The sequence below is a fragment of the Podarcis muralis genome, chromosome 11 (genome assembly GCF_964188315.1).
Source record: "Podarcis muralis chromosome 11, rPodMur119.hap1.1, whole genome shotgun sequence".
Lineage (NCBI taxonomy): Eukaryota > Metazoa > Chordata > Lepidosauria > Squamata > Lacertidae > Podarcis > Podarcis muralis.
The window spans coordinates 54391141-54407386 of record NC_135665.1 but is presented as its reverse complement, the minus strand read 5'-3'; the positions used below and the strand labels follow the sequence as shown (position 1 = coordinate 54407386).

The 16246-nt window shown below is 42.7% G+C and overlaps 1 protein-coding gene across 3 annotated transcripts in view; it reads left to right on the top strand.

Moving 5' to 3' along the window:
* DCC (DCC netrin 1 receptor) overlaps positions 1 to 16246 on the top strand; it is a 928036-nt gene that overhangs the window by 810507 nt on the left and 101283 nt on the right. For all 3 annotated transcript variants that reach the window (XM_077936487.1, XM_077936485.1, XM_028749092.2), the window contains exon 16: positions 8133 to 8228. In XM_077936487.1, the coding sequence (XP_077792613.1) occupies positions 8133 to 8228 (96 nt within the window). The remainder of the gene's footprint in view (positions 1 to 8132; positions 8229 to 16246) is intronic.

Here is a 16246-nt window from a genome sequence, read left to right as displayed (position 1 = left end):
GGAGATTTGGCTGGTTCTTGCTAAATAAGGGAACCGCAGGGAGTCCAGCCAGCAGCACGCCAGAGCAGTTTTGTGGGCACTCCCCAGACCTTAAAGGCTTCTGTGGACTAGCTCTCCCACACTCTACTCTCAAGCCAGAGGGATTAAAATGTGTCCAAGTCAAAGATGCATGCTAGGCCCAGGTACCAATTACTCAACAGGATCCTAACTAAGATATGCACAATTTAGAGCAGGTTCCTGGGGGACATTAGGTGTGCCTAGGCATGCTTAAGGAATTTGATCTTTGTGAATTCTGATGCAAACAGACCTGAGCCTTGCCTCTTGGGCTAATGAACAGATGGGAACATAATTGTCTTTTGAATATTGCACCCTTCTGAATTTTGCAATGCAATTCTCAGCTTTAGAAATGTACCAACATGTGAATGGGTGACTAAAGGAAAAGTACATTTTAAAGTGCAAACATTAAGAGAAAACGCTTATTTTTTTATAAACAGATGGTATTATTATTATTATTATTATTATTATTATTATTATTATTATTAACCATCCCTTTACCTTAAGGTCACAGGGTGAGCCATGACAACCCAAAATACAGCATTGATAACAGTTTTTAAAACTTACAATTAGGAAGAGGGGAAAAAATAACCAAAAATGGGATCAGTCCGGAAAGGTTTTTTGTTTTTTTTAAACCTACTTAGAGGTTTTATTACAATCCAGTAGTACATACATTTTGTTAAATAAAAACAAAAACATGTATTTTGTAAGAATTTTTTTTAAAGAAGTTCAAAAATATATTAGGTGCCCTGTGGTTTGTTTGTTTGAATTTCAAATAAAAACCATGGTAGTGCAGAAACAAGATGGGATGGATTTATGAATGAACACGTGCAATATTGCCATGGCCCTAAAATAGACTCATCCTTCCATCCCTGGGTGCAACTAGGCCCATGAAAATGAAGGGGCTTTGCTGGCTGTACTTAACTCTGCATCAGTCCTGGGTTTATCTATTGTCTGTTTCTCCAGGCCTTGTAGGAAAGGTATTTGCCTCTGTATTGGCTTTGCATTAATCCCAAACTATAATAGAACAAAAAAAGATGAGGTCAGATTTTAAAGAGGGGTTTAATTAACAGAGATTATGCCTTCCTGAGAGGCAGGATTATTTCAGAACTCTGTTCAGGCAGGGCGCTGTGCAAGATGGAAGAAGGAAGCATCGCAGAAGTGGAGTCTTGCTGTGGTTCAAGGCAGCAGGGGAAATTAACTGCTTTGGCGAACATGACCATGATAGGAGGTTAATGCTATGTTAATACTGCATTTAAAAGAGAAAAAATAAATGAGAACTGCTAATGTGATTAAAGGCAGCTAATAGGATTAAAAAGGTTCTTTAAAGGGGGATATGTTCTTAAGGTGGGCTCTGTGTCATTCTTGACTTACTGTGCACCTGCTCCAGTCTGCCAGTGGGGGTGGGGGGGCAGGACACTGCCCCCCCCCAGAAAAAAAAAAACACTCCTCAGTGCCAAACTTCCTAAACCCTGTTTGCAAAAGAGTTGGTATGGTGAAATGGACCATTGTCAGCCTTGGACTTTGGATACCAGCTTATGAACCACATGAGAGATCTTTTGTACTCAAGAGAGGGTTTGACTACAAAACATGTCCTTTGGCTAGAAAAGATGCTTGAGTAACCCGAAGTGAGTTCTGATACCTGCAGGCAAATGTGTTTAGGGAAGATGGACTGGGGTTGAAGGATGAGCTCTTAGGTAGAAGGGAGATGATGGTGATAGAGACTAGTACTTAGGGGTCAGCAAACTTTTTCAGCAGGGCGCTGGTCCACTGTCCCTCAGACCTTGTGGGGGGCCGGACTATTTTGAAAATAAAAATAAAAATGAATGAATTCCTATGCCCCACAAATAACCCAGAGATGCATTTGAAATAAAAGCACACATTCTACTCATGTAAAAACACCAGGCAGGCCCCACAAATAACCCAGAGATGCATTTTAAATTAAAGGACACATTCTACTCATGTAAAAACACGCTGATTCCTGGACCTTCCGTGGGCCGGATTTAGAAGGCAATTGGACCGGATCCCCCGCCCCCGGGCCTTAGTTTGCCTCCCCATGGCTTAGAACTTATCATTGAGTTTACTTTTCCCTCCTCCCTCCTACTCTCCTTTCCTTTCATGCCATGTGCATCAGATTATAAATTTGCATCTGTGAAATTTGTAAGCCACTCTAGGAGCCTTCCTGTTGAATTTTGTTTTGGCTTGAAGAGTGGGACAAGAGTGCTTTAAATAAATTAATAAATAAACAACTTGATGGAGTACACTGGCGGCGGACCCCTCTCCCTAATGACCTCCCAGCCTTTAAAGGTGTTTGTTGAAATTCCTCTTACAGAGGGACGGGAAGAGTTTTTGAGTGCAGCCATGTTGCTATAGAGACAGCAGGTCTGTGTTTGCGGCTGCTGAGGATTCAAAACAGCTAGCCTCACCCACCCAGCTCTTCTCATGTTCATTTGTGGGAGGCAACCCTGTGCGAATTCATTCTGTGCAAATCACATCCTTAGTCGGAAAGTTAATAGTGGAAATTCTATGAATATATCTCTGCATCCATCTCCATGAATACCAAATCGTTTCTGCTTGGCCAATAAGGCTGCAGTGAATGCCAATGGAATGAATAATGCTGCAAAAATGATCTGTTCGCCCTCAAGTGTTGTGAATGGATAACTGCTCTGGTAATTCATGAAGCCTTAAAAAAAAAAAAAGTTTCACTTCTCCCCCCCCCCATTTTTTTTTTTTTTTTTTTTTGGCAAGGAGCACGCCATCCATCTCATTAGTAACATTAACCAAATGTATCCGTGTAGAACATAAAAGTAATTACAAAATATGGGGGCAGGGAATCATTAAGCAGTATTGTAAAATAAGTAATATTGATTCATTTGGCATTTGAATAATAGGATTAATCATCCTGAGCATGTCTGGGATTATAAATTGGAATGAAATATGGAATTCTGAATCAAGGGTGTCAGTCTCGCCAGCTCATGAGCTCTCCAGATCCAGTCTAGCTAAGTACTGCAGCAAATGCCTGACTCTAAGCATCATGGACTAGGCATGATGTCAAGCGTGTTGGATCCTTGATCCAATGATTGCCTGCCATCAGTGACTCCTATATTGTACACTAGGGGGAAACTCATACGCTGCAAAGATGGATACACTGTGCCTTGAAAACCTAACCTTCCATTGCTGAGTACCCCCATCATTCTCTGCCCATCAGGTGGGGCGGGGGGAGGTCATATGTATCACTAATCCTGCAACTACCATGAATATATCTTGGCAAAGGGAGGCAAGAAGGTAATGCTAGGTTTTCCCAGTGCAGTCATAGACACAGAACAGCCTGGCCTCAGGGTCTGAAGTACAGTTGAGGAACCTCTGATATTATCATAGCTGTCAACCTTCCCTTTTTTTGCGGGAAATTCCCTTATTCCAGCACCGTTTCCCGCTGCTTCCCGCTGCTATCCTGGATTGTTAGATATCCCGTAGACTGTCCTGGAAACAGGTGAGGCTGCTGATCCTTTATTTTCGAGGCTGCTGATCCCTTGTTTTCAAATCTGAAAGTCGACAGCTATGGATATTATTTATACCCCACCCATCTGACAGGGTTTCCCCAGCCACTCTGAGCAGCTCCCAACAGAATACTAAAAATACAATAAAACATCACTCATTAAAAACTTCCCTAAACAGGGCTGCATTCAGATTTCTTCTAAAAGGCAGATAGTTGTTTATTTCCTTGACATCTGATGGGAGGGTGTTCCACAGGGTGGGTGCCACTACCAAGAAGGCTCTCTCCCTGTAACTTGACTTCTCACAGTGAGGGAACCGCCAGAAGGCCCTCAGAGCTTGACCTCAGTGTCCAGGCTGCAAGAACTCCATGTGACATCAGGTATGGGACAGATAAAGCCAAGGCTGTATAGGAAAAAACTAGGAGCCCTAGAGCATATTCCCAATCTTCTTTTGCAACCACAGTTTGCATTGGGTGCTCCTTAACTGTTGGTGCCAATTGTAAGCTGCCCTGATTTGCCCAGAGACTTGTTACCATGTTATGATGGCAGGTGATTGATAGGCAAACAGCTCCACCCACTTCTCAAATGTGGCCAATGGAAGGTTGACATCAGTTGGATCTGGTCCACTGCCCAACAATGATTCCCCACCTCTGTCCTGAAGGCTGCCATGTTGCTGAAGCTAAGCTGGTCTGGGATATTGCCTTGGTGGGTGCTAGCTTAGAAGCTGGGCAGCTAGAGAGAGATTTGCTTGTATTTAAGTTAATTAAATAGTTTGCTTTGCCTCACAATACAGTATTAAGCAAGCTGAGGAGCCAACTAGCTCAATGGGTATTACAGACATGTCCCACTCAAGAATTTAAGAAATTTAGAGGTATCATAGTCATAGATGATCTCCAGATAGCACCATATTAGAATTAGTAGTTCTGAGAAGCACATTACCAGGAGCCAAGGGGAAGCAGCAAGAGAAGGTGTGAGGAAGGTGAACAATTTGAATTTATTTATTATCCCTGTTCCCTTACTGTTAGCTGCCTGTCGCTAGCAGGCTTCCTCCTCTGTATTCTCATAAAAACTGGATCAGGGCCAATGCTATCTGGGTAAAGGAATAAAGATGATTCATCTGCAAATATTTGGCAGCAATCCCTGGGTATTTTTGCTTTGTAGGGTTGGATGCATGATCTTCAGATATTTTTTGCTTCCCCGATGCCCCAGTATTTATATATACTTTCCCCTTCTGATCTGTGCTACAAGAATGAGTGGGTGAATGTTGCATAATTGACACCCGCTATTTGCTTAAAATGGATATGTCTTGCTTTGTTTTGCTTGGTATTTTTTGTGAATTTTTGGCCAGCAATACTACGGCATTATCCAAACCAAAATTAAGCAATTTGACTAAATATGTCCCCCATTGTGAAGCTCCTTGCTTAACCTCCTCATTGAAATTATGGGATGTACAGCAAATCCAGTGAGCTGAATGGGATTCCCAGGTAAATGTGCACAGCATCACAGCCATTAAAAAAAATGTCTATCTTTTATCAGGATTGTGCCCAAGTTATTTGTATTAAAGATGTCCATCAATGTTATTAAACTTCTAAAGCCAAATACAAAAATAAATAACAATGGGGAGGGGGGGCAACTGCCCAGTGAGTTAATTAAATAGGTATGCAGGAATCTGCTTCAGACTAAATCAAGCCATTGGTCCATCTTGTGTAGTACTGTTTATGCTAACTAGTCATAGCTCTCCAAGGTTTTAGGTAGGGAACACTCCCTGGCCTTCTTGGAGATGCCAGGATTGAACCCAGGCCCTTCTGCATACAAAACAGAGCTACAACCTTTCCCTGCAGTTGAGCACCTCAAAATATTCTTTGCTAGATGTGGATAGTTCTCATTTGATGATGATAGTGATTTTCATTAGTACAATACTTTGTAAATTATAATCATTTCTTCTGTCATGCTCCAGTGAAATATGCGGCGCCCGAGAGTTAAGTCAAGGGAATCCACATTATTTAGGCAGCTGAGCACTTGAGAAGATCTCAGTATTAGTAAGAAGGAAAGTTTAAAAATGAACATTACTGATATAGCTCCTCTCCTGAAGTAAGAATTAACGGGTCAAGAAACTTGATCACTCAGTAACCAGGCAGGTAGCAATTAACAATAATCTAAAGTTATATTGCTCCTGTAACATAGCATGTCTGTGATGCGAATGGAAATAAAGAAGACTCTCTTGTACTTGGTTTGTCAAGGTTGTGGCTACACTCATGCTAAAAGTAGCAACATGTGTAAGCTAAGCTCTTACCGTTGAGAATTCTGATGGCTTTCTCTAAGAGATAAGCAGCACCAATGCTGGAAGGAATTAGCGAGTTCCTAGCCACTTCTCCCCTTCATTCCGCTTTCCTTATTTCTTCTTTACTGGCATTTGGAAGAAAAGGAGCAAGGATGATCAGTTGTTAACAGAGATATAAGAATGTAAGGATAGATCACTGATGGGGAAAAGCAACCTTCTCTTCCTATCTCCAATGATGGCTTCATGAGAGCCAGTGTGGTATAGTGGTTAAGAGCAGTAGTCTTGTAATCTGGGGAACCGAGTTCGCATCCCCGCTCCTCCACATGCAGCTGCTGGGTGACCTTGGGCTAGTCACACTTCTTTGAAGTCTCTCAGCCCCACTCACCTCACAGAGTGTTTGTTGTGGGGGAGGAAGGGAAAGGAGATTGTTAGCTGCTTTGAGGCTCCTTCCTGGTAGTGATAAGCGGGATATCAAATCCAAACTCCTCTTCTTCTTCTTCTTCAGAATTGTCAACTGGAAATTCCTAGCTCATGTCTGAGAAATTCTCTCATGATGAGTGTAACATGTAGCCAGCTTCTAAACAAGCCCAGTCAGTTTATATTACACCAAGCTGAACACAGGTCACCATGTGTAGCAGCCTTCCATGAGTTGCCACCAGACATGAACTTCCTTTTCTCCCTTTCAGGCCTAGGACTAGGAGGGAAACTCCAGAATTGTTATGCAGCCACCAGGTCACATGACTAAAGGGCTGCATTTAATTTGTTTGGGTGCAAGCTGTGTTGTTGGCATCCATCTGTCTTGAGAGACAGTGGAGTGTGCCTCTGGGCGTGAAGTCAAACTGCTGTGTTAACAACACTGAAGTGACCTCCCTGGGGTGCAAGCCTGGGCAGTGTGTGTGGAAGTCCTGGGCTGCCCAGATAACAAGATCCCCCTCTCAACCTTGCCGATGTGGTCCAAAGGAAAGCAGAGTAATACATTTGGTGCAAGCTTGACTGCAGGAGTTGCTGGAAGGAAGCACATGAGGCAAAATCTAACCATTTTAGGGACTCTAGTCTGGATTTGTGTAGGCTTTACCCCTTAGCCTTTTCTTCTCCCGAAGATTTCGCACAAGGCAGTGGAGGTTTAGGATCAGTTATCCTTCTCCTAGATGGACTCCCTTCCTAAGTTGATCAGCCCCATGTGCCCCACTTCCCTCTACAGCACATGAAGAAACCATCTTCTTGACTGTTAGATCCACTCTTGGTCTTGTTTAGCAACTTGTACTTGTTTAGCAAGTACAAGGAATGTTTCTTACCACCCGCTTTTTATTCAGCATTTACAGAGAGAGGCTTTGGGACACAGCCTCCTGGATAATGGTGTTGCCCCGAGTGAATCTCCACCCCACCCCATCTCTCCCACTTCTTCATTCGTCATCCATGTGCGTGCTGATAAGTGCCCTCTGCCTTTGAGCTCTCTGCTCTCCTACTTTCAAGGTGTGCCAGGTTCTGGGAGAGGAAGGGTCTGGAATGCTTTCTAAAGACACTGTGCCCATCAGCTGTCTCTCCCCTGGTGCTTCCTCCTCCTCCTCCTCTCCCATTATTTCCCAACTTTTCCCCTCATCCCCCTCTGATCTGTGATCTCTCTCAAACCCCTGTTGTAATTCTGAGCTGTCTTCCTCTTCTCTGGAAGGGTCAGGCTGGGGAGGCGGTCTCCACCATTCCTCCTCTGCCCAGTCCCTGACAAAAAACTATTATATCTTTTTTAAAAAAATTATAAGATTTTTAGAGCACTTTATATATGCCTAATGCATGTTTGAACTAAAAAGCACTAGGCCTGGTCTAAAGCAGTTAATTTGTCATCTTTTGGTCTTCCACTGAGGTCCAGCGCTGAGGGCCTTCTGGCGGTTCCCTCGCTACGAGAAGCCAAGTTACAGGAAACCAGGCAGAGGGCCTTCTCGGTAGTGGCACCTGCCCTGTGGAAAGCCCTCCCAGCAGATGTCAAAGAGAACAACAACTACCAGACTTTTAGAAGACATCTGAAGGCAGCCCTGTTTAGGGAAGCTTTTAATGTTTAATAGGTTATTGTATTTTAGTGTTCTGTTGGAAACCTCCCAGAGTGGCTGGGGAAACCCAGCCAGATGGGCAGGGTATAAATAATAAATTATTATTAATTGTTTTTATTATTAATCCATGAAAGCTCTTGCCAAGGGTCCTGTCTGCATCCTGCAGGTCCCTTTGATTCTTCAGGTGTACATTAGATGGTTGCCAAAATCTGCTTTCAGGCCATTAATTCCAGCTGTGTTGTGCCTGTGCTTCTCCTACAGAACCAAGTTCCCACTACGTCATATCTTTGAAAGCCTTTAACAATGCTGGAGAGGGAGTCCCGCTTTATGAGAGCGCCACTACCAGATCTCTGACAGGTGAGTTGGAATGCTTGGCTGATATGTTTGCCCATTTCTATCGCTAACTCTCTCGTAGCAACGCATGTGCTTAGGAAGCAGGGGATGTGTATGTAAGGTGAGTAGATGTGTTTTTAATTGGCTTACCTGCACCGATGAGTATAATGCACTAGGTTGGATGTGGTGATCTTTAAAAATTGAGAAAGTGTGTCAGGACTGGCTCAGAAATGCATGAGCATTGCTTTCAGGTGCATGACTGCACTGGCCCCATAGCGCTGCATCTGAGATGGCATCGTGCAATATAAATGTAGCTGTGTTACATATCTGTGATGACTTATCCACACACGAAAACAGCTTTTAAGCTTCACAGGGTTCCTTTTCATCAGAAAAAAACAAGAATGCTGAAGGGAGGGGGGAACCTGTGGTCCTCCAGATATTGTTGGGCTAAAGCTCACATCATCCCTGGCCATTGGCCATGCTGACTGCGGCTGATGGAGGTTGGAGTCCCCTGCTATCTGGAGGTCCATGGGTTCCCCATTTCTGATTAAGGCCATTCTGGCATTGCATGCAAAACAGAAGAAGAAGCAGATGGCTTGTTCCAAGGATGTTGCATGGGAGAATGGCATGGGGCAGAGCCTTATGCTGGATCATTCACAGTACAGACTGCATGTCCATTCACACCTTCAGTTTGGTTCTTGAGCAATAAGCCATAAATGCCAGAATAGAATAGGTACCTGAAAGGGGGAAGGATGCTTCTGTTCTTTGGAAGCACAACCTATGATTCCCTACATCTATCATGTAGAACTGATGGGGGAACCCCGAATCACTGCGCATTGTGTGAGCTGTGTATCAATATGCATTGGAGATGGTCTACACAGCCTGCCTTCCATTCTTCAAGTCTAGTGAACTCCTATAATCCTTTTACAAGACTCCACACACCCATGTCTTAGATTATGTCTGGGGATGGAAGTGGAAATGGAGGAAAGAGTCACCACAGCCTCAAATCCCATGTTGCACCCAGACCATCATCCTTCACTGTCCTATAGCCTCAAAGTAACTGTAACCCTTGCAAGTTTCCAAGATGAAAGGAGGAGCTGCATGGTGTGTCTGCCTTCTTTGCTCCAAATGGATTGCAAATACATCCCTTTGCCATAACTATCTCTCTCCCCCCCCCCACCGCAATAAATGATTCTCTTTTGCCTCTGAGGTCACAAGTGGGGAAACCATGTGTACAACTGTTTATTAAGATATTTCTATGTCACCCTTCACCACAGGAGACTCATTGTGGTGCGCAAGTGAAATTAAATTCAACAAAACACAAATACAGTCATTACAGCCAAGCCTCATAAAATACCTGCATAGCAAATACAGCAACAGTGTCTTATGTAAGAACTGGCTTGACCCATCACACCCCCTCCCCTCCACCTCTAAAAGTTGGATGAAAGAGGTGTGTCTTCACCTGTGGCTGACACAAAGGCACTGTAGGGGCAAGGCACAGCTTGGGGGACGATGGATTTGACTCAGCAGACCTCTTTTTTTTATCACTAAATTAGAGAATCCATGCTCTTTGATAAGGACAAGTGCTTACAATGCTGTAGAATGTGAGCTGAATAAATCAGTGAAGTTGTTGACACCTGTGGAAATAGCTGTATTTATTATTTACTATATATATTAGTTGCTTTCCTCACAAAAGGGACCCAAAGCAACTTGTAAAAATGGCTGAATTATAAAGACACACAAGCCTCTCTTTTCTCTTGCACCAACCTAGCTAGCCCCACCAAGTAGGACTTATATCCTAACTTGAATCTGAAGCCTTCAGGGGAGAAAGTCCATAGAGGTACTCTCCTCCTGTTAGAAGGATTGCTGCTTTATTGCATTCTTTCAGTAGCATTTCTTTCAACACAAATATTATTCTTCCAGAATAATAGAAGACGTTGGTGAAGTCTCTGAAATTGGCAACCTCAAGAGTTGTCATCTATCTTACCCTAGCACATGCCACCTTTGTGATGGTGGGAAGAAATGTCCCCATTCATTTCCATGGAGAACCTTCTTGCATCTATGTAGAATGGGTTTCTCAATTAGGATCAATGTGTGTGCACCCATGAACACACACACACACACACAGAGAGAGAGAGAGAGAGAGAGAGAGAGAGAGAGTGTCGTGGTGCAGACATCCCAGCTTCCAGGCTAAAGCTGAAGGTAAAGGGACCCCTGACCATTAGGTCCAATCACGGACGACTCTGGGGTTGCAGCGCTCATCTCGCTTTATTGGCCAAGGGAGCCGGTGTACAGCTTCCGGGTCATGTGTCCAGCATGACTAAGCTGCTTTTGGGGGAAACAAAGCAGTGCACGGAAACGCCGTTTAACTTCCCGCCAGAGCAATACCTATTTATCTACTTGCACTTTGACGTGCTTTCGAACTGCTAGGTGGGCAGGAGCAGAGACCGAGCAACGGGAGCTCACCCTGTCGCAGGGATTCGAACTGCCAACCTTCTGATCGGCAAGCCCTAGGCTCTGTGGTTTAGACCACAGTGCCACCCGCATCCCTTGCTTTCAGGCTATGAAGTAACAATTGAAGGGGAAATTTGCAAAGTCATGGTTCCCGTACTTTGAACTCAGGGATTATATGAGCCCTGAAAGAACAGTTACTATGCTGAGAGGCTCCTTAATTTTGTTGCCCCTGTTGAAGGACTTCTTCCTCCCATGTATAGAAAGACCCCTCCATAAATGTAATTCACTTTCTGTGAATAGACGTTACTTCCATTTTATGGAGTAAAACATTAAGATTCAGGCTATAGTATATTAACAAATTCTGTAATACTATTCTATTCCATTCTACTAATATGTAGTGCAAAATTTAAGATTAAAGAAAAGGGGTGTTTAGCCTTTGGCCAGCTTCATATGTTGCCATTACCTTTACATATGGGTGGTAATTTCATCCAATGTGGTTCCTCTTTATAGATGTTATGGTGGTAGCATGGGGTGCAGTTCCACTGAAGCAAATGTGAATCAGTCATTCTTCTTTCAGGGCATAAAAACCTGACCTTGCATGGATATTTTGGGATAGCAGTGGCAACCGACTCTGATCAAATTGACTCTGTGCGATGTCAACTGTTCCTTTGTCTAGATTTAAATTGAAGGACCAGTGACAGAGCAAAATGAAATGATTATACCTCTCAGAAATGATTACATTTGTGCTGCTGGCTATAAACTCCAGGCAGCCTTGTGACAATGTTCTCTAGTTGAGCAGTTTTACTTTTCAAAATGCCAGATCTGGGCATAATTTGAATATGTAAAGGCCACATTAGAAGAATTCTAACACTTTTGCCCCTCCAGAAATGGGTTTTTGTCATTCCCCCTATCATTTATAAGTTTTGCTAGGTTGAAAATAATCTGCCACCACCAGCAAAAGTCAGAGACACAGACAAGGGTCGGGCAGAGAGGTTTTACTTTGAGATGATATATTAGTACTAATTTAAGACACTGCCAGTTTTGCTCAGCTGTAAATAGCAGTCAGAACCATCCACATCCTTTCTGAAGCATCATCTTCCTTCCACGCACATTTCCAGGCTGCTACTGAATGACACTAGAGTTGCAGTATTGGGTTCTAAGCCAAAGAATCAGTGTGCAATAGAAGCTATCTTTCAAGGGGATGTGAGAGCTCAGTGATGTCTGCTAAGATATAAGCCCCATAAAACTCAATGGAATTTACTCTCAAGAAAATGTGCATTCGACAACAGCTTCAGTGAGCTAACGCAGTGCAATGGCTAGGTGTACTGGAAGCCCCCAGTGATACTCAGCTCTGACACAAACTCTTAATAAGTAGTCTTAAGTGAACCACTCTTTCTTCGTCTCTCCCCTCCATCACCTGAAAGATGCTGAATAACCATGACCTGTTGTAAGCATTACTAAGACAATGTATGAGAAGTGCTTTGAACATTCCAACATGCCTTACAAATCCTAAGAATTATATCATATTTTCCCCCACTGGAGCAACATGTATAATTTGGTAGACAATTGTCATCTTTCCTCGTGCAAAACCTATCTTGTTCAGAACTTTCCTAGAGAAAAGTCAAGTCACTGAGAGCAAAGCAAGAAAGGACAGACTGAATAACAGGACACTAAGGTTGTTCATGAGGAATAGCTGGACCAAATTATAGCATGTTAGCTCCAGGTGGCGAACCATTCCTTGCACCTATGAGTTTTGTGAAGTATTCCCATTAATATATATATATATATATTGGAAATCATAAAGAGAGAAAATCTATTATGTTTTCCAATCTTCACCCTTAAAAAAACCCCTCCCCTAAGAATAAAGTGATCCATACTCTAATAACTTCAGTATGTGGTGGTTTTCCCTTGTTAATGTAACTTCTCCACTCCGGTGGTTGCAAAGGTCGCCTCTTCCTCTTCTGTGTATGCAGGTTTTGAAACTTTTCTGAATATATGTTTCTCAAAATGATCTAAGGTTATCTTTTTCTTTTAAAGGTTTTTTGAAGTACATGGTTCTATCAACAGTTGTGTGCCTAACCAGTGAATTGTTATTGTTATTGCTGTTGTTGTTAAAAATGTGGAATATAATCTCTACCAGAGAGTAGGGAACCCCACAGGGCAGGGAGTTGAATACAGCCCCCAGGCCTCTAGGTCTCTCTTCAGGCCACACCCAGTTCTCAAATAATGCCTCTTGTTTGCCTGAAGGATGGATGTTTAAGTGTGTAGAAACCTCTGGAATGTAGTCTTCTGTACCAAGGTAAGAATCACACCCATTGCTCTAGCTACCATTGCCTCCGTCCCCACCTATTTTAGTCTCTAGCCCCGCTGAGCATTGGTACTTGGCCCTTGAAAGGATGTCCCTTCAGGAATGTGGACCTCAGGTGGTGTCTACTTTGTGAGGAACACAAAGGAGATATGAAATAGCCTTATAGAGGCTATGTCTTCTTCCACAAAAGGCCACTGAGATGAGCATCTTCTTAGTTCAATAAATCTGGACATGGGGCAGAGTGTTGTACATCACATCCTTGAAGTTACTTTCCCAGCCTCTTTTAGTAGCTTGTAAAAATCCTTATGAACCTTTGTAGGTTAGACTTTTATATACATACATATTTTAAGCTGCGTCAGCAGGATTCAGCATCAGCATCAGGACTCATTTTTGCAACACTGAGAGTAGCAGCAAAAAAAAATAGAAGCTCTCAGTATAAATAATGTCTTACCCTCCCCACCCCTAATGGGCCAATTTTCCCTGTAACTGTGGCCCACTGAGAGACAGTGTGGTTAGAGCGCTGGAGATCAAATCTCCATTCAAAAACTCATTAGGTGATCTTGAACAATTACCTCTCTTGGTTTAACCTACTAAAGAGGATTGATGGTGAGGGTAAATAGTCACAGAGTGACCATAGCCTACTTTTGCACATCTGAGAACAAAAGGAATGGCTTCAAGGTCAAAGGATGTGTTTTCCAGTCTGGCTGATCCCAAGCATAAATTAAGAAATTGACAGCCATGTGTGGATGCAAAGGAGGCCTTGCTTAAGGATTCAGGGGCCCTTTGGCAAGAGATTACTTCCATAAAAGTGACAGGGTGTAAAAATGGAGAAAGCTCCCTTAAGTATGGAGTGCAGAGTCTCCTGCAAACCCATTCCCTGCAAATCCTCAATATGATACGGATGACTCTGGAGGAACATAATTGTACCACAACGCAGTGAGAACCCAGGGAAGACACAGACCATACCAGAGAGACTTTCACTGCCTCCATTTCCCCAGGAAATAAGAAGCTCAGTTGGTTCCCTGGTGAACCTTGAGCCCTTGGCCAATGACAAATCATGCAAGCCCCAAGCACTGGCTCTGGTGTGAAAATGTGTGTGGTCAAAACAACAAACAAAACAAGAAAACATGCTCCATTTTCTTTCACTGAGAGCATGCAATTACTAAATGTCAGCTGTCAATGTGCCAACATCAGCAAGTGACAATATTCTGGGCAAGGAAATGGTTCAAGTTTTTAGGGTCCTCTTTTTTCAAACACCAGTGGACAGAGGTGCCAACTTGAATAAAATATTGGTGATCCATGTAAGCCCCGCCCTACATAACCACACAACATTTGAATGGCAATGCTCATACACTTTGGGGGACCCTGGCCCCCTCAAATATTTTATAGGGGGTGAAGGGACCTTGGCCCCTAGCAGTTGGCTCCTATGCCAATGGATTAGATTACTGAGATGCCTCTGGTTTTGCTGCTTAGCAATGAAATAGCTCAAAATCCAAATCATCCCAATGGACTCCAACCATTAATATTGCTAGACTGGATTATTATTATTTTCACTGTGTCATATGCAAGAGGCCTTCAAATTGCTAGATCTCCCAAGGCAGATAAAATGTAAAAGGAAGATGTAAAGTGTTTCATATATTTAATGTACAACACACATTACCTTTTGGCTAGAGCCATGGAAACTTGCAATATTGCATCTATAAATTTTTCTATTACTTCATTTTTGAGGGTGGGAGAATGGATGTTTGGTTTACAAGTGGAACTTGAAAGCTCTAAGAACAAATGGGTAAAATTCTCCATTATTCTCCGACAGAGGCATAAATCACGTTGCATAGTCTACTTGAATTTCATGCACAAATGAAAATTTGGCATGTTCTGTTCTGTACTGAAGTTTCATAAGGTAGTCCTCAAGGATGAAAAAGTGGGGGGGGGGCACAGTAATATACCCACTCTGCCCAAATTTATGGTTCTGCATAAATTTACGGTAGCATTTTTCTCTTGGGTGTTTTTGTTTTTATTCAAAACACTGCTGTACTGCTTGATAATTGTTTGGAAAATTTGCAGAACTAATTGCTTTTATAAAATGTACTTTTTAAAAAAGACATACAGCTAGATAGACAGACACAGAGGAAATGATCTAATACTCAACTAGGAAATTTCACAGATACTGATACTTTGATTTGACTTCTACACGTATGACTCCTTATCCACTTCACCCAGAATAGTATAATGAGTTTGCTAACATAAAATTCATTAGCCTAGTTCAGGTGTAATGGGATTTGATGTAATAGGAAACCAAGCTCTCAGGCTTGTATACGTCCCTCTCCCCTTCTTCCTTACCTCTGGTTGTAAACTAACCACAGTGCTCTATGACATCCAAATGCAGGTAACTGTGGTTAGCGAAATCTAGCCAGGATCAAAATGTAGGGTTCTGAAAGCATCATTTGATAAACAAACCACAATTTCCAGAGTTAAGCCATCACAGGAAATTGTGGTTTCTAAATTGAGGTTCATTTAAAAAAGCAGAACTGGGGACTTTTGATCTTCTCATCTGGCATGTGAAAAAGGAAAAGTGTCAAGGAGACAACAGAAGCCAAAGATTGATGCTGACCCAATGTCTGGTGTAATCTCCACCATTTCAAAAAACATGCATCAAAAAGCAGAGAACTCGAGGGAGCTTCAAAACTGTAATCCAAATCTGCCAAATTCAGAAAATGTTTGAAATGCTATGCTTTTTATATATTCTGAAGTGTGTTGACAAAACCCCAGAATGTACTCTGGAGGTTGTTGGAATGTGTCAATTTGTGCCTTCAAAATGTCTGCTTCCATGGCCTAGAGATTGTCGTGCCACATAGTGCATTGTAAAGGCAAAAGGCTCAGGTGAGGCCCAGAAGAAGCAGTGCTGTTTAGTCCTCAAGCAGTAGACAGACACGATTCTGAACAAATCAATTATCCATCTGTAGCCGTGAATCATTTTTAACAGCATCAAACTAACAAAAATGGATCACCATCGCAATTAGCTGCATATTCCCTAACCCTCCCCACAATTTACACATTCAACAGAGGCAAATACATTTCCCCAAAAATACACACAGCTTTACTTACGTTTTCTGAAAATTTGGATTGGCTTGTATCCAGCACTGCCATTTCAGAACAGATTTCCACTCCTGCCTTGGAATATTCTCCTCCTCTCCGCTGCAACTCTCTACTGCACTTTCAGAAAGGTTGCGGGACCCTCTGGAGGAGATTTGGAAGGCATGGGAAAAAAGGAAGGTGAAGT